Raw genomic sequence first — 22122 nt, 5'->3', positions numbered from 1 at the left:
CATTTCGTTTTACCTCCATTCACTGAGTCATATCAATTTACCATAAAATCTAAATTTTATAATTAATTTCGGATTATTTAAATGTAAATTTTCAGTATTTTTAGTTTTATTTAATACTGAATTGCATTTATTTTAAATTTAATTTTAAACTCGATTTTAATTTTGATTAGTCATTTGTCTTGAGAAATCTTTATTTCGTGGCCAACTTCTGAGTGCTTACTACCACATATTTAAATTTCTAATTGTTAACTGCAGTGCTCTCTATTATAATGTTAATAAATTTAAGTCTCTAGAACCATGTTTAAAAATGACTAATTTTAACATATGACCACAATATATTGATTAAAAAGATAAATTCCTTCATTTCAGTCAAATTTATTGATCTTAAAAATCTAATCTATTAAATATGACCGAACAAATATCGTTTAAGATAAATTTAACTTTTATATTAAGTAATCGTTCAGTTTGGAGTTTAGTAATTGAGAATTTGTTAAGCGATATTTTTCCTTTTCCTAGTACTATCCAAAAATAACCTGGACAAGTTATTTTTAAAAGCCAACATTATACGTGAAAGTTCTCTTGACGCTACGGGTATATTTATATTAAAACTCAATCCATCTTCTATGATATTATATTGTATATGAATGAACAACCTTTAAGTCATCGTCCTCTGAAAATATCGCGCCATCAATGTATTTTTAATATTTGATTTCGGATGTCGAGCTATTTTTAGTACCTTTTTTTCCAGTAAAATGTTCAGAAAACTTCGGTTCAATATATTCAATGAAGACGAAAAATCTTCAAATTACTATAAATAAGTAAATTAATACTACTTAAGGGGATATTTTTAGGGTGTCTTTTCTTTACTTTACTAATTAAAACTCACGCTTTTTTAGTTTAGTTAGTGAAAGTTTTTGTTAAAGGAGATGTTAAAAATTGACATCTTTTTTGTTTGTTTTATTTTTTAATTGACTTCATTTATACTAGCTATTTATACAATATTGTAGAACATTTTGTTTTACTGTTTTTACATTATGAAGATGCTTTTTTAAATATTTGGGTGGTCAACAAAGTACGTTGAGGAGTTGGAGGAGTTGCATAATATAGAAACCTGCCAAATACTTGGACATAAGAATAACCTCAATTATTGGTAGTTGACTTATTAACAATAAGCAAGTAGTACTCTAAATTATTGGGCATAACCATGAAGGAAAGAAATTGGCTTCCTTTTGAATGTTGTTTAGCACTTCAATGATAAAAAGTTGAGAGATATCTACATTGGATTATCATTGGTAATAAAAATAAATAAATTACAACAAATATTAACACAGCGCAATGTTCAGTAACTTTTGTCTGAGTATTCTAAAATGTTTATGAGTATGTTTTATTGACGGTTATCTTTCGAACACGCTATATTACTATAACATATAAATAGGTAAATCAATTTTACTAGATATATTTTAAAACACTATATTAGAATTAAAAATAATTTAATTTCTTAATTCTTTTTGTTAATATGTCAAGTTTTGCAATTTCAATATTTAGTAGAGTCAATGGTCATTGATTTATAAGTAGATACATATTTTGTGGACACTGAGTTGCATTTTCTAGATTTTTCTGCATTAATATATTTAGATATTGCATTGATATTTCTGTTTGCTTTTGTTGTTGTCTAAATACATCATACCAGTCGCTAAAATAACTGGTAATTTGGCGTCATAATTTCCTATATATAAGACCAAGTTCCTCTATAACAGATCAGTTTAAATGTCCCCGGCCTACCATAGTAAAACGGTTGTTTTTTGGAATTTTTTTAATTCAAAATAATTCCCTTTAAGTCTTAAGTAGATGTAATAACTTAATAAATTATGTAGTATGAACGAATGAAACGTATTCATCAACTTATAGAGCCTTATATTAAATTTTCGCTTAAAATTAATGCTTCCTAGGTAATATGAAGAATTGGCAGTCTGATTTCATTGCAAGCATATTTATTGAAACGAAATGAAGAAAACCAGGTAATAATTTAATTACCCAAAATAACAAAATATGAAAACAATTTACCGTAACAGGTCAATTAAAATGTCCTCGTCATACCATAGTAAAACACATTATTTGGCAATATAATTCCCTTCAAGGGTTATACACTCATTATAGCGACCCTCCAAGTTTTCGATACCATTTTTGTAGTACGATTTGTCCTTTGCTTCAGAATAGGCCTCAGTTGCGGCGACCATTCGACAAAAATTTCTTCCCAGCGAGCATTCTTTTGAGAGCGATTCATTGATTTTTGCCATCGTTTTCGCTGTTTTGTGACACGGTGTATTATCCTGGTGAAACAGCACGTTCTTGTTCTTCAAATGCGGCCGTTTTTTGGCAATTTCGTCCTTCAAACTGTCCAATAACGCTATGTAATAGTCACTGTTGATGGTCCTTCCCTTTTCAAGGTAGTCAATGAAAATTATTCCATGTGCATCCCAAAATACAGACGACGCCATAACCTTGCCAGCAGACTGTTGGGTTTTCCTACGCTTTGGAGAGGGTTCATCGTGTGCAGTCCACTCGGATGACTGTCGATTGGACTTTGCAGTAAAATGATGGAGCCATGTTTCATCCGTTGTCACATGTCGATGCAAAAACTTGGGTTTATTACGATTGATCATCATCAACTTATCGTTGTTTTGGTCAAAAGTGAGCTCGCGCGGCACCCACTTTGCACAGAGCTATCCCATACCCAAGTATTCGGGAATGATATGATGTACACATTCAGTTCATATCTTTAGAGTGTCAGCTATTCGATTCAACTTACGGACATTCAAAATCATTTTGTGGATTTTGTATTTTATTTACCAAGAAATAAAAGTATTTCTTACAAAATTAACCTAAATTAAAAATTCCTATTTTTATTTTTCATTTTAGTTTTAATAAAAAAATCCCTTATAAAATTGCATCATCGCTCAGTGTGTGATCCTAAAGTAGCAAAATGTATTTTGACTCAATACAATCTTTAAAATTCCACCTTCATATCGGTAATAACCTTTCAACTATTCTACTAGGAATTCTACTGTGGATGCGGAACTTCTTAGAAAATAATATTACTGGCGTTCGGAAAATCTCTCTCCACACCTTTGTGCTGATAAGGCCCATAAATTTTTGCGCGGCAAATATATTAGAAATCAATAAGCCATTTTTCCATTTACGAAACATTATTCGGACACTTGAAAAGGGCAAAAAATTTGATTTAATAAATAAATTCTTGTTGTTGATGTTACGTGGGGCCTCGCCTATCGCTCCCTCGGAATATTTATTGGGCCTGGGATATGACGATATTTGCGAAATTTAATATTAGCCCGTAAAAAGTGTCAGAATAGTTTTTGCTTTATATTGACAACAGGACTGAGTGGTCAGAAGTGATCAAAGAGTAGTTTATTTTGTAATACTCGCAAAATAAATGGACACAACTATTTTCTAATAACGTTTTAAAATATATGGGGCCGGCTTGGTTGGCGCAGTTGTAAAGGCGGCTGGATGGTCCAACTACTATTGAGACTGTCGCGGGTTCGAATCCTGCTGGGACATGGTCGTGAATTTATGTTTGTGATTGTTTAATATTTATGGATGTCCTAGGAAAGAGCGTAAAATCCGACAAAGAAAACGACCGCAGTCACGCCAATAACCAAGCTGGGTAAGACCGGATGTGTTCTGGGATTATTTCTAAGTTGATCACTCGCCAGTCGGTAGCCTTAATGCCGAGGACTGTAGTTCGGAGGCTACGTTAAATTGTAGGTCCAGTCCAGGTAAACTCTTAGTTGATAAAAAGAGATATTAAAATAAATTTTAAATATATATATATATATATATATATATATAAGGTATTCGTAAGGAAATTAAAAGGTAAAAATCTTTGGCCGTATAAATGTGAGCTATTATATATACAGAGGTTATTTAATTTTCTAATTTACTTGGATTTCTGTAACAAATGATTAGCTGTAGGTCTCTTATATGAATTTTATTTGTATCTGTTATATATTGAAAGCATGAAAACTACAAAAAATATACAAAATCATAGAATTAATTTTTCATAGAATTTTTTATAATTAATATTTAGTGATTCCACTCTTTGCTGCTGTTAGAGCTCAATAAATGTTTTCGCATCTTCTTGGAGTTTGTTGTAGTGATGCCATTCTCTGATGAGAATTTCAATTAACTACTGCCTGATGGTAAACATTTATTTTTCAATTGCCCGTTTGGTTAATTCCCACGTGTTTTCTATGGAATTAATGTCTGGTGAATTCCCTGTCCAAAATAAAACAGCGTTTTTTCGCCAAATATGCAGTAACACTTTTTTGTGACAATGTGACGAATCATGCATAAAACTGTAACTGTTATCGTCAGGGAACAATTTATTATTCTGCGGTAAAAGCCGAGTGGCCCTTCTGCAATATATAGGCGTCCAATCGCTTTGGCTAAGACCACACAGATAACAGGTCACTAACTGATGACACTAACCATGACACTAACCAGATGTTTCTGATTTTTCGATCGGTACGAGGTCTGATGATTCTTTGATGATTTTTTGTTACATTTGACAATATGATTTGCTTTGAAATGAATGTGTGGAGTGCAGTAACAATGTCTTGGATACAAAATTCGTTAAAAGTAATGGAATTATAATATAGCAATACGCACATTTTAGCGGACAATGACTGAATGAGAAGAAACGTCACACAATTAATAAATGACGCGCGTATAATCTGTTTCCACTTTACAAATACAATAATAATTATACTAGTACCTATTTAAGAAATAACCTTTTAAAGAGGCATCGTTTAATCAAACAAATATAATAAATTATAAATTACATAAATACGAGTACTGTCCCTAATAATTTGGTAACCTCCTGTATTTCCTTCATATATATTTTAAAGTCTTCTTTTACCAAATAATGGTTTGTCCGGACTGGACCTACAGTTTATCGTGGGCTCCGAACCACGGTACTCGGCATTAAGCCTACCGACTGGCGAGTGAGCAACTTAGAAATCATCCCAAAAGACATCCGGTTTTACCCAGCCTGGTTATTTGGTGTGGTGGTCAAGTCGACAGGATAGTCTACCACCGTTGCAATAGATGCGTATTCGAATCCTGCTGAGATGTGGTCGTAAATGTATGTTTGTAATTGTCCAAAACTAGGCTGAGTAAGGGTGAATGAATATCTTCGTTTGAAGCCCACGTTGAGCATTAGGTCCAGTCCAAATAAACCTCAGCTGGTAATAAGGGGACTCAAAAATATATCTCCTTAACTATATATTTTTTTCAAAAACAACTGGGTTTATAATACTCTTTTTTCATCTCGAAACCGAACAACAAGAAAAAACATAAACCAATAACAGTATTAAAACAGTATTAAATTAATGTTTGTTGTTGGTGAGACATGGAAGGAGAACCAAAAATGGACCAAAATTTATACTTGTTTTGTCACCAGAGGGCATTTCTTAAATATTCATAGCAGGAAATTTAAAAAGAATTGTAGTAAAATATGTTTCATTTAAGTAGTGTTAACATTTAAATGACATATTCCAAAAATATACGAAAAATTCAAAAAACTAGTATATAACATTATGTTCATATTAAATTATTGAAAAATAATCATGATATGAGATGGGAGTTTACTGAATTTTATATTTTTAACGATATTAACTATAAAAGAATGTGAATAAGCTTCCCCTAAATTGAAATTAAATAGTGACGTAGATGTGTTTTATCTATAGTCTATTCTCTCTTGCTACATGTATAAATTCCTTCCATTTCTTTCACCTTCTTATGTCTTTCCTTTGCTTCCTTACTTGCCATATGTATTTCTTTATCTATCTTGTGTCCCCCAACTTTGTTGTTGAGAGTTGTCTCTCTCATTCAACAAGTCAACACACCAATTGAGTGTTTTTCTTCTTACTCTGTCAAATACCTTTTCACAAATCAATACAAGTTTTTTTGGGGGTTCATCTTTTTCTACTGTTGGCTTTATGCTAAATATTTAGTTTATATTTTTCTTCCTTTTGTTTCCAAATCAAAATTAAATTAGACTACTAGAAAAAAAAATCATTTTATAGTTGCAAATATTTTCGTTGTTATTTAGTGTAATTAATAGTTCTTTGTATCTGAAAAAATAGACTAATAAAATCGGAAACCAGATAGTACAAATTCGTTTTTATTACAATATCGTTCTCCGTTCTATTTTGAGACATGAATTTCAGTAATATCATCAAATTATTCCCAACTATCATAAGGATTCTAAAACTTATTATAGCGTATTAGAGTATTAATTAATGTAGAATATGACAGGTTGAAAGCTGATCTTAAAATAATTGCCAAGGATGAAAAAACAATATACCGTCTAGACAGGTAGACATATTTACTTTAGTAAAATAGAGCAAAGACGACTTTTATCCGTTCGGCAATACTATAAATACCCTACACAGTACGACAGACTGTGCCAACAATATTTATTTCAAAAATAGTTATTATATTACTGCGTAGCAAGCAAATTCGAAAGAAGAAAATTACCGAATATCAAAGAAACAGTTTTAAAGTAAACTTGATATAAGAAATGTGAATACAAATAGTCATAAGGTCGGCGCCTTGGCTAGAAATGATATAGATTCTTATAGTCTCTCGAAGAGTATGAGCAACACAGTGATCATTATATTGTTTTGTTGAATATTTATATTTTATTTACCAAGAAATATAGGTTTTTCTTACAGTACATTAGAACGTTTGAAATATTATTGAGTTTAATAATTTTGTAATGTTTAAATTGTGAAAAAAGTGTAGTTTCAACAAAAAAAATCCGATTAGTAAAAATTCTTTGTATCATAGAACAATGTATAGAGAAGGCTCATACCAAATTTCATCGTTCACTAAATCATTTCAGTAGAACTTGGGATATGTAGTTTCTTGAAAAAAGTGATATCGAGAAAAACGCCTTTAAAGCTTCGTTTTCATTATTATTTATTTTATTTCTTTTTTACAGCCCATCGGTCTCTTCGGCTATTTAGGGTAATATTTAATTATAATGTAGTATTTAATTTAAATACAATATACAATACAGTAAATATATAACATATAATATAACGCTAACAATGTTTAGCACAAATAAAATGTAAAATAAGTTAAAGGCAAAACATTTAGGAAATCAAATTAAAGCTTAAAAGGATATAAAAAAAATCATTTCTCAGTGCATGTTATAAGTGATGGAGCAGGTCCATCAGGGCGGTGCAGGGAGGTGACTGCGAAAAAGTCCATCAGCAAGTCTAATTGCTCAAGTTGGACCAGTTGCTTCAATGACTTCGGCATCCCGAGTTGCTGCTTAGAACTACATATTTATGACAGGCTAGTAGGATGTGCCTGACGCTCAGCTGAGTCTAACATTGATCACACAGGGGTGAGCGTTACCTTTTAACAAGTATTTGTAAGTAAGTCTACAATGCCCTATCGGCAGACGAGCGGGGATACTCGCTTTAAATCTACTAATGTTATTGATATCTGGAAGCTGGTGAAAGACCCCCTTGATCCGCCATAATTTATTATTCTTCATAAGGAGGTCCCAATTTAGTTGGTCTAATTGCTTAAAGAAAACTTTCATGTGTGTTTTAGTGCCATATCTCCGAAAATCTTGAAAAATCCTCTTAAGAGCATATCCTTCGAGGATAAGAGTATAAAAAAAATCGATTTTGTCAAATTTGTAGACCCCCTCACCCCCTTTGCCAACTTGTTTGGCCGGTAAAGGTGACAGGACGGTCCTCCTACTGTTGCGATAGTCGCTGGTCGAATCCTGCTTGGCCATGGTCTTAAATGTATGTTTGTGATCGTTTAACATTTGTGATTGTCCTTTGGCAAGAGTGCACAATCCGACAACGAAATTGATCCCAGTCACGCCAGTAACCAGGCTGGGTAAGACCGGATGTCTTCTGGGATGATTTCTAAGTTCTTTCTAAGTCATTCGCCAGGCGGTAGGCTTAATGTCGAATACCGTCGTTAATGTGGTTCGGAGCCCACATTAACAGTAGATTCAGTCCAGATAAAGCCTCATTGGTAAAAAGATACTTTAAGATATATATATATATATATATATATATATATATATATATATACATTATGCACATATTAATATATAGAAATTACTTTAAAAACTGGTATTTTTTTATGTTGTTTTTGGAATTTGGTTAATTCCAAAGGTTATATTTATTTAACCATCAAAACAAGTATTTGACACTTTTTCACGACGGAGTTGATTGATGTTTGGCTGGATTTTTTTCTGGATTTGAACGTCTAGTATGTTTTCTCACTATTTTGCGCGTAAATTCCTACATGTATTTACTTTTTATAATTAGTTGTAGTTAGATGTAATGATTTTAAAATAATTTTACATAATAAATATTTATTAAATTATTAGTATTATTTATTTATATTTTATAGCAGCGTTCATGTAATCGAATATAATAATTTTGAAGTAATGCTTATTTTTGAAAAAAAATATTTTGGACGTTCTTAAATTTTTAACTGTAAAGAAGGAAAACTAGTAAGGTATTTTGTTTTGGTAACAGAAAAATCACAATTATATGTCACCAACAGCATATATATTTATTTAACGACAATTGACATATTGGCAGATGAATTACATGATAATTGATGTTTACTTTTTATTTTTCTTTGAGTTTTTTTCAAGGAATTCTTCCAGTTCACGTAGAACATTTTCTGTCTTCAGTTTCTCTGGAATAAAAAACTAAATTTAATATATTCTTTAGAAACATACATACATTTAAAGATAAAATATATTTTTTGTATTGTCATAAAATTGAAAAACGAAGTGAGTTGATTGAAAGATTACACAGGTATGCAATAAAAGCTGCTAGAGTATTTTCAACTGATTTCTTTGTATTTTGGTGTGATTATAATGAAAATACTATGAAAAAACTTCCAAGGTATCCAGAAGATTTAATGGGGCATTATGAATATGAGGGAACACGACGGAGTTTTGTCCTAGATTCATCTATAAGAAGCCTTGAAGCAGTTCTGCTACATAATGGTTTTTATGCATTTGTTCCTAATGGTCATTCCGTATACTTCAAAGAATCCTACAAGAAGTTGGATTAAGCTCTTTTCAAATTAAAATATAAAAATAATGGTTCGCAGCTGCGAGGCGATTTTAAAATTATATGCATGTTGTTCAAACAACCAGCTGGGTTACCAAATTCCCCTGCTTTTTGGGTCTATGAGATAACAGAGATAAAAGTGTACCACAGCTGCATATAAAGTAGAGGTTAAAATCACTCCCCAAAGATTGAAATTGCTTCAGATATACCAGACCTCTCAGTAGTACAGGCGAAGAAAGTTATTTTCGTCGGATATAATTAAGATAATAAGTTAGATATGAGTTAAGAGTATGGTGAACGATTTCACTAGGACTTGAAGTATATGGAGCAGAGAACGAATGAAAAAGGGATGCCTTACTGATATTAAAATACGGTGGGTGCTTCAGAAGGAACTTCAAGATTTCCTCGACACGCGAAAATGCACAAGGAGGAGCCTTACTAAGAACAAAAGATTTTAAAAACATAAAGATTACGTTACAAATCTATATAGGTCTTCTATAGGTCTTTTATAGTAGTTAATTTACTTAATTCTGCATTTCTATTACTACGTTGTTCAATAGCCTTGCGGAGCATCATCTATACATCAACAGCAGAATCAAAGAATCAACATCATTTGATTATATTTTGTCATAACAACATAATGATACTTTTGAATATGAATGATATTTGCCAACTTTGAAACAAGGAAAAGCTCAAGTGCGACGAGATTAACAATTTTTTTTGTATGGTTGAGATTTGAGTTTTCAACAATACTAAAGAATGGTGTGAATCTAACCCCAAATACACCGAAGGTTTCGAAACGAGTTCATGTTCAGAAAATGAACAAGGGATACGAAGTTAGTGTGTAGATTATCTTTAAAATCATAACACAAAAACTCGAAATATTAATGCACATTTCTGGATCAACTGGATGATCAAAAATTGCTTGAAAAAAAAACTGAAAAAGAAGACATATTTGAAGAAGACAGCAAACCCGATGATATAGTTCAAGAAATCCTGCATAAAAATTCCATTTATTTATCAAATTTAGCTTCTGGTTCTCAAGAAAGTAATTGAGTGGAAATCGTTCTTTATCAATGGAATGGGAAATAGAAGGAAATTTATGTTGGTATCTAATAATTGGAGAATTGTTAGAGTAAGCATGTTAAAATTAAGGGAAACTATACTAAAAGAGTCCCAATTATAACAGGTCAATTGAAAAGTCTCTGGCCTGACACATATATGTTTATTAGTTCTGTCGAATCATTACTTTGCTCATTATAGCATTTTGAGTGAAGCAACTTTTGTTATTGCGAAAAAAATGGTCAAAAAGGAATTTTGCGTGTTGATAAAATATTGCTTTTTGAAGGGAAAAATTCAGTCGAAGCAAAAATTTGGATTGATGCAGAGTTTCCGGATACTGCCCCAAGAAAATCAACCATTAAGGATTGGTATGCTGAGTTTAGACGTGGTGAAAGGAGTACCGAAGACGGTGTACGCATTTGACGCCCAAAAGAGGTTCTTACCGAAGAGAACATTTAAAAAATCCACAAAATGATTTTGAAAGACCGTAAATTGAAATTGAATGAAATAGCAGACACTAAAAATATTAACTGAATGTGTACATCATATCATCCACGAATATTTGGGTATGAGAAAGTTCTATGCAAAGTGGATGCTGTGCGAGCTCACTTTTGAGCAAAAATAACGACGAGTTGATGATTCGGAGCAGTGTTTGCAGATGATCAAGCGTAATAAACCTGAGTTTTTGCATCGATATGTGGCAATGGATGAAACATGGCTCCATCATTTCACTCCGAAGTCTAATCGATAGTCATCCGAGTGGACTGCACACGATGAACTCGCTCAAAAGCATGGGAAAACGCAACAGTCGCTATAATAAGTGCATCACCCTTGAAGGGAATTATGTTGAGTAAAAAAACTAAATTTGCCAAAAAATGTGTTTTACTATGGTAGTCTGGGGACTTTCCAATTGACCTTTTAACTGCAGTTATTCATTTCTATATTTCCAAGTATCTTTTCAAGTATTAGTTTCAAGAAATTCCCTTTGTAAAAAATTATTTCTGCTGCCTAATTATTGCCTAATTGCCACATGGTCTAGTTTAATCATTCAGATCGTAAAGATACATTTAACTTTCCCAGCATCTAACCTAGAACGGTAAAAGATTTACATACGCTTCAGACAGTCGAATTTCACCAATCAATGAAGTTATAATTCATACACATTTCATATAAGGAGCATCAATCAATTGACACAACATTGACTTACTGCTTATAAAGTAACATTAAAATTGAGTTACTGTTTATTTACCCAAATCTTCGATACTCTGAATGGAATTTTCTACTCTGGTGAAGAACTCATTGAAAAATTCAAACGTTTTCGGTGCGTTGTTTCTTGTGTATGTTTCAATGGACACCCTCCATGCCTTTTCTAGTATATTTTCTCTACTTGGAATGATATCGGAGTATCCAAAGTAGGTCTTCGGATAACATTTAGATGAACGGTATAAATTGGACAGTTGCACTGGCTTGTTCAGTTCTAAATCGACAGACATTTCAAGAGCTTCTAACAGTTTAGAATCCTTCTGCTCCACTGCCACCCCTAGTTCCCTCCTGAAATTCAAGTTCGTCTCCTTGATTTTCAGTTGTTTCTTCTTCGCCTCTTCCTCCTCCAACATCTTGTTGATCTCCTCCAAGTTCTTGTAGCTCACGCTGCTGGAAAATGTCCGGACGGGCAGGAACACCGTGCTGAATGTTCTCCTTGCGAGTTTAGTCGACGCTGGCGGACAGCTGGATTTTTTACTCTCGATCTGGATGTCTTTTTTGTCGCAGGGGTCAGGACACGTCTTGCAGATCTTTTTGGGTGTAGTTTTAACGGTTCTAAGAATACTGTCGGGCAAACATTTCGGATCGACCACCACCAAGCCGGCCGCGGTAGCTGCTCTCTCCGCCTTGTCACGTAAAGCTTTCTTTTTCCAATCGCCCGGTGCGGGACAGTTGGGCCTAGCTTTAAAATAATTCACGACTTTCTGGAAGAACGTTTCTATCTGCGAGAAACTGTTCGATTTTGATAATTTCGGTCGGCATATGACCGCGGTAGGTTTCGGATCGCATTTGAATTCGAATTTCTCGCATTTTTTCGGTGTTATTTGCAGTTCCTCTTCATTCAAATCGGGACAGTCTGGTTTCGGGACGACACAAACTTTGGGAGGTTTCGGTTTATTGCACTTGTATATAACTTTCTGTTTTACTTTGGGTTCGGAGCATGTATCAACGTTTCCGTTGTCCTCTTTATCCTCAAATATCTTCCTGCATTCTTTCTTACACATCCGAACTTTATCCTCTTCCGGTAAATTACACGGAATGTTCTTCATACAGTTCTCCAGACAGAGATTTTCGATCTTTTTCTTGTCCTCATCGCATATTTTACTTTTAGGATTTTGTTTAGTTTTAGTCCTGCTGCGTTTTTCCAATACCTTACAACAAACAGTGGCTTCTTGGGGTGACTGAACCCGATGCTCTTGTACTAAAAACTCGACGGTTGATTGAGGATCGCAGGTTTCCGGCTTGATGTTTTGGGTTTTGTTTTGTTCTACCATCGTGCCAAGTTTTTCGGAGTTATTGCTGCTGGACTCTTTGGTTTTGACTTCCCCCAAATGTTGTCGTACTTGATCGTCCGTAGAAAATTTAAAATTCCCGTAGTTTGGATTGTTCAGGTATTCGTTGAAGCTGCTGCAGTCCAAGGTTATTCCTTCGTTTCGCAAACCGTGTCGACATTTGTAATATTCAAGTCCTACGGTGAGATCTATGTTTTCCTGACAGGGATATTCTTGTATCGAACTCGGAGTTTCGGGCATCACCGTGTACTGAGGCTGGAGGAACTTCATGTTCTCCATCTGCAGTTTTTCTGCTTTTTGAACACACTTGGACACGTTATTGTTTAACAGTTTGTTTTTTCTCCGTTTTCGGGTATTTCTTTCAGATTCATTTGTCTTCCTTTTATTTCTTCCATCGCAATTATTGGAACTTGCTTCGTAACTATTACTTCTCGCTTTATGGAGAAACTTAAAATCCGCCTCCAACTGAGTCGCTTTTCTTAAACAACCGTTTTGGGAGAAATGTCGCGGATGTTGCAGGTTTTTGAATAATTTCCTCAGGGCATTTCTCTGTTTTGTCTTGTAAGTAGTATAAAATCGTTTAGCTCGTCTGGTCATGTATGTTTCATCGTGTTTCTTCAAATCCTCCAAGTTCCATTCATTGTTTCGTAGATGTACAATTTTTGTTCTTTCATTTATCTCTGGAAACGTTTTTTGAACATACTCTTTTAGCCGTTTTTCGTTCTCCAGACATAGAGCTTTCTCCGTGGTATTTACAAGGGCGTAGTAACTTCTGATGTACACTCTACGTCCTTCATTATTGGTGTTTCGTTCCACCTCTCGCATGGTATTTAAACCCATTGTGCTCATGTGTCGAACGTTGCAGTAGGAATGGGTCGAAGCCAACGAACACATCTTTCGGTTTTGTCTCAGCGTGAATGGGGGCCATCTGCCAATTCGTTTCAGCTTTTCGATTTTCTCGCAGTCCGGGTTTCGCTCGACGAATATCTTCTTGGACTTCATCAGGGGAATCGGTTTTCCAAAGTCGGTGCAATACTGAGTGAGACCCTCGTTCTTCACGCATAACTTTTCGCGTATACATGCCTGTTCTTTGAGGAGATCCAATTTTCCTTGGACGGGTGGTGGAGGCTTCAACGAAAACGGTTTGCTGGGAGGGTTCATGAACCGGGGTTGCATACGGAGGTATTTTTCTTTATCCAGGGGACATTCGGTGAGTATATCCTCCATTTCCTCGTCCAGGCAGTCGGAGAATGCTGGAAACGGCGCCACTTTCCTCTTAACGTTAGCGTGGATGGGTTCCCTGTAACAACAGCGTCGAGGTGTGGGTTCTTTGCCATCCGGTTGCACACATTCGACCTTCAGCGGTTTCTTTTGCTCGGTTTTCTTTTCGCATATTTTCGAGGCCGGTTTGGGACAAGCCACTGGCCTCTTTATTTGGAAGATCTTCGTTGATAATGGACGTTGATGGTATGGCGCCAATGTCTTCGTCGATCGGACGTTTGACATCACTGATGCTTGAAAGAAAGTTGACCATTGACTATGGAGAAGTATTTACAAACATATTGTCTTACCTTACCTTTCGATGACGAATCCAGTAGTGGTTTGTTGGTTCCTAACAGACCTCCTGCGGGTTTTTCGGGCGTTTTCGTTGTGTGCATGGGAGTACAGTCGGTCAAGCTCGAAGTACTAAAGTGCTTTTTCTTGTCCTTCTTTTGGTCGAACGGATCGAATTCCTTCTTGAAGTTCGGATAAAACCCGTACTGAGTTCTGTTGCAGGTAAACTGAGGAGTGTTGGTGTATGGCCGGATACTTTCTTGGATTGTATCGGAATATGACGCGTACGGAGTCTCTTCTTTCTCACAACAGACCGGTACCCGTTCCACCTTGCAACTGGGACGATGCTCCCTACCAGGTTTCGGGCAGAGTTGTAGTGTGGGACACGCTTTCTTACACATCAACGCTTTTATGGTTGGTTTGATGTTCTTGCATTTCCTTTTAGCGTTTCGATGCTTCTCCTTCTTGATATCCTTCTCGTTCTTCGATACTATCTTCGTCGTGGAAATAGCCCTGGAAGCTATCGTTAATACGGATTTCGATTTCTTCGTGTCGGTCTTCAAGGTGCTCATCTTCCTCTTACTATCCAACAGCATCGTTTCGCTGGCTATTTTTTTCTGTATCGATTCGTAATCGATTTGATCGGACGTCTTCGGCGTAAAAAGAAGATAATCCTCATTGGTGGCTCCTTTATCCAAACTATTCAGAAGCCTGATTATATCAGCTCTCAGTGATTGTCTCTTTTCCGATTTCTTTGATGGTGTGTCACGGACCTTGGTTTCAGGCGAATTACTTTTAACTGTCTTGGTAGACGCAGATTTTTTTGGTATAAAGGGTGGTTTGTAATTCGCGGTTGTTTTTATATGGTCGTTGTTTTTCTGAGCTTTAACGGTCTGGTATAGTTTCATGGAGCTTCCAGTGTTGCTATATTTTCTTTTTGGCATGTACCTAAAACATTCATATGAATTTATTTATTTTTAATAATTTGAAGTAGGGTTTTCCGGACCTGATTTCTATCAGTCCCTTATTTTTACAGGGGTTCTTGTCGCATGGGTCTTTCTTTTTTGGCTCTGGCGGCAAACAGGACATGTCCTTCTCGATACATTTTTCGTCAACCTCCGCGCACTCATACTGATCGTATTTCCAGCAGCCCCAGTCTGCCCGAGGGAATACATTGCACGGATCTGGCACCACACAGTCCTGAGGTTCGTCAATACATTCTAACCTCTTCACTTTCCAGTCCAACATGGGTTTATCCTAGTATCGTAACAAAAACATGAGTGTCGCCTAGTACACATTTTGTCTCCAATTTTATTTGATTTTAATTGATAATTAACATCTGACGTAGGTTGCCTCCAAAGAGAATCCGACCTTCATTAATAAGAACTTATTAATAAGTTTTATGGTATTTTATTATCAAAATACCATAAGAATTTCACGTCAAAGAATGTACTTTTGGTAGTAAAAAGAAGAGTACTTTTGAGCTCTAATATATTATAGGTTTATTTTTTCTAGTTTTATTTTATTTGTATTGATAGTTCAGAAGCATTTGATTCCAATGTCCTCCGACCTTATTGCATTCAAAGAGACATTTTTCAAAAATTAAACTGATTTATTAGTCACTTTTATGGTAGTTTTAGTTAATATATATATATATATATATATATATATATATATATATATATATATATATATATATATATATATATATATATATATATATATTTGACAAAAAAAGAAATACTATTTTTGCTTTCGAAAAATAGATTAATGTTAATAAAGTAATAAGCAATAAAAATAAGAACTTACTAGGATATGATAATCTTGCAGTATCTGTATAAGAATAAAATAATAGAGGTAGCTTATTGACTATTGAATATTATCTCTAGACTTTGCTTGGTCTTAGATTCTGTTTTTCATTTCACACATGATGGGACTTCCCTAACTACTGGTCAAAATGATTTGAAATATTTATATTTTCATTCAAGTTTGGCAAAAACTTATCATATCTAGTTTGACATAGACATAACATCTTTAGTAAATTTGACTTTCCGGTAGACCTGGTAGTTAATTAGTGTTTTAGTGACGACGCATTTAATCCGCGGCATTTTGAATCAAAATTACTTCTACTGAACCGATTTATTTGCAATTTGGTGTGAGCTTTCTCTAAGCATTCTTCTATACCATCTGCTGCAATATCTGCTGCAATCTCCGAAAATAATTTAAATTTCCTGAAATATCCTCCTAAGGGAAAATTTTAACGGCTAAACTTTAAATTCTATGATATAAAATATGTGAAAAAATGATTTATAGACTAGAGTACCCCATTATTGCATAACTTCATCAGAGAAAATTGATTCAGGGAAGAAAAAATGTTGGTCACAAAGTTGAAAGTCACAAAGTTCTTTTGCCGAAGACGATTTTCAACAAACAAAGATGTAACAGTGGCCTTATAGGTGTAGACACTTTGCAGGACGCCAGAAAAACTGAAACTCATTGCAATGGGCATATTCAGTTGATTGAATAATAAATTAGAACTGATTTTTACAGTTAAATAAATGTGATGCGAATTTTCTGAAATATTACCTCACATGGGCAGTCTCCCGGTACAAATTTAGGTAGTTTCTTCTTATGCAGCTTCAAATGATCGTCCGCGCGTTTTTTCTGTCCACATGGGACGTCCCGTTTACAGACTCTGGGCGGTTCTGGAACGTGCAGATTGAGCCTGGTTATTGCGGGGGCAACTTTAGGAGCCGGGGGGTCGATGCAAGGACACGGGGCGCCCTTAAGGGGCGGTAATATTTTCGGTTCAACTACGAGACATTCGTCGGCTCTGGGAGGACAGGTTTCTTTGATCGGACACACTCTAACAGGTCGACACACCTGTCAAAGAGGTTAATGGTTTCGGTTTAAAGTGTTTAGAAAATTGTTTTCTTTACCTCGTCTGGTTGACATCGAGGTAGCCGCTTGAGCTTCACTTCGGTCATAGGTGGCGGTTCTATGCACTCGCAATCTCCAGGTACGTAGGCCTTTAGTGGCTTATATCTCGGAGGATTCACATCATCGGCCCTAGGGATTTGACAAGGCGGGGGGTGACAAACAACCTTCGGAGGATCCTCGAACTTCATGTTTAGTTTTTCCAGTTTAGGAGTGTAGGTGGGTACTTCCGGATCAATACAAGGGCACTCGCCAGCGTGCAGTTTCGGCAAAACTTTCGGTTCCATCTTTAGACACTCGTCGGCTCTAGGAGGGCATTTCTTCGGGGGTATACAGTCCTTAAATATCGGCCGGGGAGTGCAGAAGGGAACCGCTAGTTTAACCTTGGAGGGAAGAAATACCGAGGACGATTTCTTTTCATCCTCGCAAATTCGAGGTTCGAACGGTATATTTCTACCTTTCGCCCGCTTGGCTCTGTTCACTTTTTCGGTACAAATGTCCTCGCATTCCGGATTGAAATCACGCACACGGTCTTTCTTCTTCGACTTTGAGCGCTTCTTGTTTTTGGATTTCGAATAGTTCCTCTGATTGCTTTTGAACTCGACCAGTTTGCTCGAAGAGGGTTTAGGTGTCGTCTCGATACAATATGGAGGCATTTTCTGTAACGGCGTCTCGATTTTTGGCCTGGTAGTTATTGATCTTTGACCGGAAACAGACCTGTATAGCTCCAAAAGTTTCTGCTGCGATTTCTTTTCGGTCAAGGGCAAATTCGTAGAGCTCTTGCTGTTCTTGGTTTCAAGGTTCGAGTGGGAGTTGGAGTTTACGACTATATTAGCCTTTTTGCTGACCTTTTTCAATCTCAGCTTGACCAAGTCGGAATACGACGCCTTATAATACAGATTGCTGTTCGAGTTTTCCTTCAATTTACGCTCTCTCCTCATTTGAGGGGTGGAAAATTGAATTGGAGCGTCATCCAGGTCTTTGTTGAAGTAAGTAAATAACGGAGGCGGACAAATATCCGTTTGCTGTTTGATATCGTGGAGGGGGAACTGACGCTGTGACGAAAATCTCTCTATTTCCTTCATCAACCTTTCCTTCTGACTCGGTGCGGATGGTAGTCGTTTGTTCTCACTAGTTTGGTTTATGAATTTACTCTCTTCTTTTGTGATGTAAGTTGGCGAGGTTGATAATCTCTTAATGGTCGAAGCTGAACCACGAGTAAACGTTGAATAATTCCGTTGCTGCGTTGACTCTAACTCACCACTACTCACGGTCTCCAGCTCTTTCTTCTCTTGTATGGCTCTTCTCAGCTGGCGCTTGGGATATTTGATCGAATTTGTCGGTCGAATTAATGAAGGTGAATATAAATTATCCTGAGACCCGTAAGGCTTTAACTGATCCGGCTGGAGATGGCTGAACGGCGATTGATATCTCTGTCGGAAGGTTTGAAGGAGTTCCTGACTTTTCTCCGGTCTGGGTCTTGCGGCTTCCAACTCGTATTGCTCCAAAATTTCATACTGATTTGTCTCGGCCGTTGACATTGTTTCTTCCGCCTCTTCTTTGACTTCTTTTTCTGGCTGAATACCGGGATCTTCGCGCCATTTTATTTCTTTAATTTTTTCACTGTTGTTATGTGCTAAAAGACTGGTTGTTAGTTATCAAGATATCAATGAGAAAAGATAACACTAAGAGATATCAATAAGGAGGTAATCTAGTCTAGAATTGTTTATATTTTCAAAGTTTAACCTTAAAAGTATACGCCTGGTTTCCTTTAATAGTCAATGATATGGAATCTTGCACCTAAACATACACATGGTGGACATTTATAGGATTAATTGTATCTTTTATAGCAGTTTTTGTTTTGAATGAAGGTTGTTTGATGAAAATTGATGACCCTTATGAGAATAACAATGGTTACTGAAGGATATGTGTTCGTTTCGAAGGATGTCTGTACGTGTTTATGTCTGTATGTGTGTATATAGTAGAATATGAAATACGTCTAGTAAACAGGTTAAATAAGGTTTTTTTTTATTTTAATTTAGTTATTACAACGGTTATTATGCACATATTTTTAAAAGGTTTTTCTCGTGTTAAAAATCTAAATTTAATTATTTTTTAATTTTTAGTTAGTTCCTTATTTATTTTTTGAAGTCAGTTCAATTTTTTTCTTTAAAATATTTTATTTTACTCTTTTTAGTGTCAGATATTTACTCAATACATTACGCAGTTATTTTATTAAGTATTACAATGGTTAGTCCAAGTAAGGGTGCAGCTTTTATGAGAAAAAATAGAAATAAAGAAATAATGATTGAGCCTAGCCTAGGTGATTTCAAAATTTTTTTAACTAAACAACAACAAAAACTTATTGTCGCCGTCGGGAATTGAACCGGCTCTCTGCGTTTGAGAGCCAAACGCTTAAACCATTTCACCATAGAAGTAGTTGTCTATGCTATATTTCCGAAAATAATTTAAAATTTGAAATCCCCTTTTAAGAGTATATTTCTAAAGGGCTGAACTTCAATTGTATGAAAAAAAAAGTTTTTCAAGTGTCTAGTCTAGAATACCCCTTTAATTTTACTAAAGTTTTTATTTACCGTAATATTCTTTGCTGTAGCATAAGGTCCTTGATTGTTGTTGGTTGAACGAGGGAGGAGAAGAAGCTTGATCGATTTTAGTGCATGAAGCCGACTCGGAGACCCCGTCAATTGCTTCGAGCTTGTTTGTCACTGGTGATAGTGAGCGTAAGTTTCTTCTACGAATCGTACATATAGCATGTTTCTGTAATAATAATTGATGGATGAGATTGTGTTATTCTATATGGGAACGGCTGGAGATTATAACGGAAAAGCACAGGATCTGTTGATGTTGATCTGGTAATACTATTTAGACTACTTACGCTGGCGGTGTTGATCTTCGGTAAATTCAGCACCAACTTTCGAAGCATTTTACAAAAATTTTGCGTTGCATTTGAGAAACGATCACATATTTGACGTACACAATTTTTTTTGAAAGATTGTTGATAACCTAGGTTACATATCATAATAATTAGATTGTTAACCGGTAGCTTCACATAACTTGAAACTTACGTTTCCGTTATGAGGCTGATAACGGTAACTTGGAGAGTGATCACTCCACAATATACAAGACAGGATGGGAAGTCGAGTTGGAGCACTAGTAACCCGTCAGATTTCTTCTCGTTCGGTCTAAGATTTTGTAGGACATTTTAGAATTTTTGTTCTATTTTTGGTTTAGGTAAACATTATTTTTTCATGCGTGAAGACACAACAAAAATATTGTTTTTCGATATGGGAACGTTCAGTATGGAGAGTTTAGGAAGTATTATTTTAAAAGAAATGGTTTACATATATTAAACCAACAGACAGGAGTGTTTGTTTCTTGCATTTTAGACTAGATGTGTACAGACACAAATGTGGAAGAATATTACTTAACCAAGATGCAACTCCCAATTGTACTTAAAAATAGTATTTCAAAGTTTAAAAATAGTTTAAAAATCAAAATTCTAGTATGTAATGCAGTTCAGTATAATTAAATTTAGCATTTCTATATCGATTTTCAAAATAAATTTTTTTAATTCTTACTTATTAAATACTAAATAAATACTAAATAGGAAAAATTACTTACAGAAATACATTTTATTTTAATGTGTTATAGTATTTAAGGCAATTGCAATTATAATTTTTGATGTATATTGAAAATGTTTTATACAAATGTTAACCAGTAACCCCTCTGAAGATAACAACAGAACCCATTTAAAGAAATAGAAAGTGCTGCTTCACCAAGACAATGCATCGTGTTAAAATCCATGAATTGGGCTTCGAATTGCTTCCTTATCTACCGTGTTGTCCAGATCTAGCCCCCAGCGACTATTTCCTCTTCTCAGATCTCAAAAGAATGCTCGCTGGGAAGAAATTTTCGTCCAATGAAGAGATGATCGCCGAAACTGAGGCCTATTTTAAAGCAATGGACATATCGTATTACAAAAATGGTATCGAAAAGTTGGAGGGTCGCTAAAATCACTGTATCACCCTTCAAGGGAATTATGTTGAATAGGAGAAACTAATTTTGCCAAAAAATTGTGTTTTACTATGGTAGGCCGGGGACTTTTCAACTGACCTGTTAATTAAATATTAATTAAAATCCTATTCATTAATTTCTCCCCCTAAAAAATTGGCTATAAAATTTTATGGAATACATTCTAAATACTTTCAAAGCAATGTTGTCTTTGATCCTTTAAGGAATTTGTCCAATATTTTTATGTACTTGGCAGGATTCTGCATGCGTATAAGTATTATTAAATGTTTTATTATGAATTCAAAAACATAAGCTACTTCTTGATGAGTAAAATATGGATGATGTGTTATTTTATCTAAAAAATAGTTCTGGGAAACCAGCATATAGCTGTTAAAACAAATCTGATAATTGCAGCACTTATATGTTATCACGACAGCAAATGAATAACTAGCATAACATTTAGTAATTTTCTTTTCCAAATTTCAGTTAGACGAACGACAATCCTTGTTTCGTCAAATCTAAGTATTATTCAGACATCTAGAAGTTTTTTCTTGAGAGTTTCCGTAGCGAACCTTAGTTTCATTTTGCGAAGGGGCGAAAGAAACCACACTTATATAACTAAATAACAAAAGAAGTCGGATTAATTAATGGTAATGGGCGTACAAATAGAATGTGATATGTTGTATGGGAATGTTTACAAAGCACTTCAAGTTCCACTGCTCGTTCCTACAGAAATTGTGGAAGCCGAAAATACGACCATTCCCGACCGTATTTACTTTACCAATTAAAAGGATCTAATTCTCGAAGGTTGCGATTCGCAGGGACGCGCCAAC

General features: G+C 35.1%; 1 protein-coding gene across 2 annotated transcripts; it reads right to left on the bottom strand.

Annotated features, from left to right (window-relative positions):
* Window positions 1–8611: 8611 nt before the first annotated feature.
* LOC143197859 (uncharacterized) lies at window positions 8612–20279 on the bottom strand. Of its 2 annotated transcripts, XM_076406615.1 has the most exons (9): window positions 20154–20279; window positions 19852–20035; window positions 18519–18893; window positions 17260–18464; window positions 16907–17203; window positions 15327–15577; window positions 14343–15268; window positions 11461–14280; window positions 8612–8766 (listed from the first exon to the last, which is right to left on the bottom strand). In XM_076406615.1, the coding sequence occupies exons 1-9, from the start codon at window positions 20199–20201 to the stop codon at window positions 8690–8692; spliced, it is 6183 nt and encodes a 2060-aa protein (XP_076262730.1). In that variant the 5' UTR covers window positions 20202–20279; the 3' UTR covers window positions 8612–8689. The 2 variants fall into 2 exon arrangements, with proteins under 2 accessions (XP_076262730.1, XP_076262729.1); XM_076406614.1 differs by having other exon boundaries at window positions 17260–18893.
* Between the last annotated feature and the right edge of the window lie 1843 nt (window positions 20280–22122).

This window comes from Rhynchophorus ferrugineus, unplaced genomic scaffold, assembly GCF_030347505.1.
Source record: "Rhynchophorus ferrugineus isolate W39M unplaced genomic scaffold, kcgeb_rfMv2 rfM6, whole genome shotgun sequence".
Taxonomy (NCBI): Eukaryota; Metazoa; Arthropoda; class Insecta; order Coleoptera; family Curculionidae; genus Rhynchophorus; species Rhynchophorus ferrugineus.
Note: the sequence above shows the minus strand (reverse complement) of the source record. Positions and strands in the feature narration are given on the sequence as shown.

What these genes read in the sequence shown, in the direction of transcription:
- LOC143197859 (XM_076406614.1), bottom strand. Translation starts at nt 20,201, where the DNA reads ATGCTTCGAAAGTTGGTGCTGAATTTACCGAAGATCAACACCGCCAGC. An exon ending in CGGGAGACTGCCCATGTGAG is followed by an intron (nt 15,578 to 16,906) that starts GTAATATTTCAG and finishes TTACGATACTAG; the next exon opens with GATAAACCCATGTTGGACTG. An exon ending in AAGGGACTGATAGAAATCAG is followed by an intron (nt 15,269 to 15,326) that starts GTCCGGAAAACC and finishes TGAATGTTTTAG; the next exon opens with GTACATGCCAAAAAGAAAAT.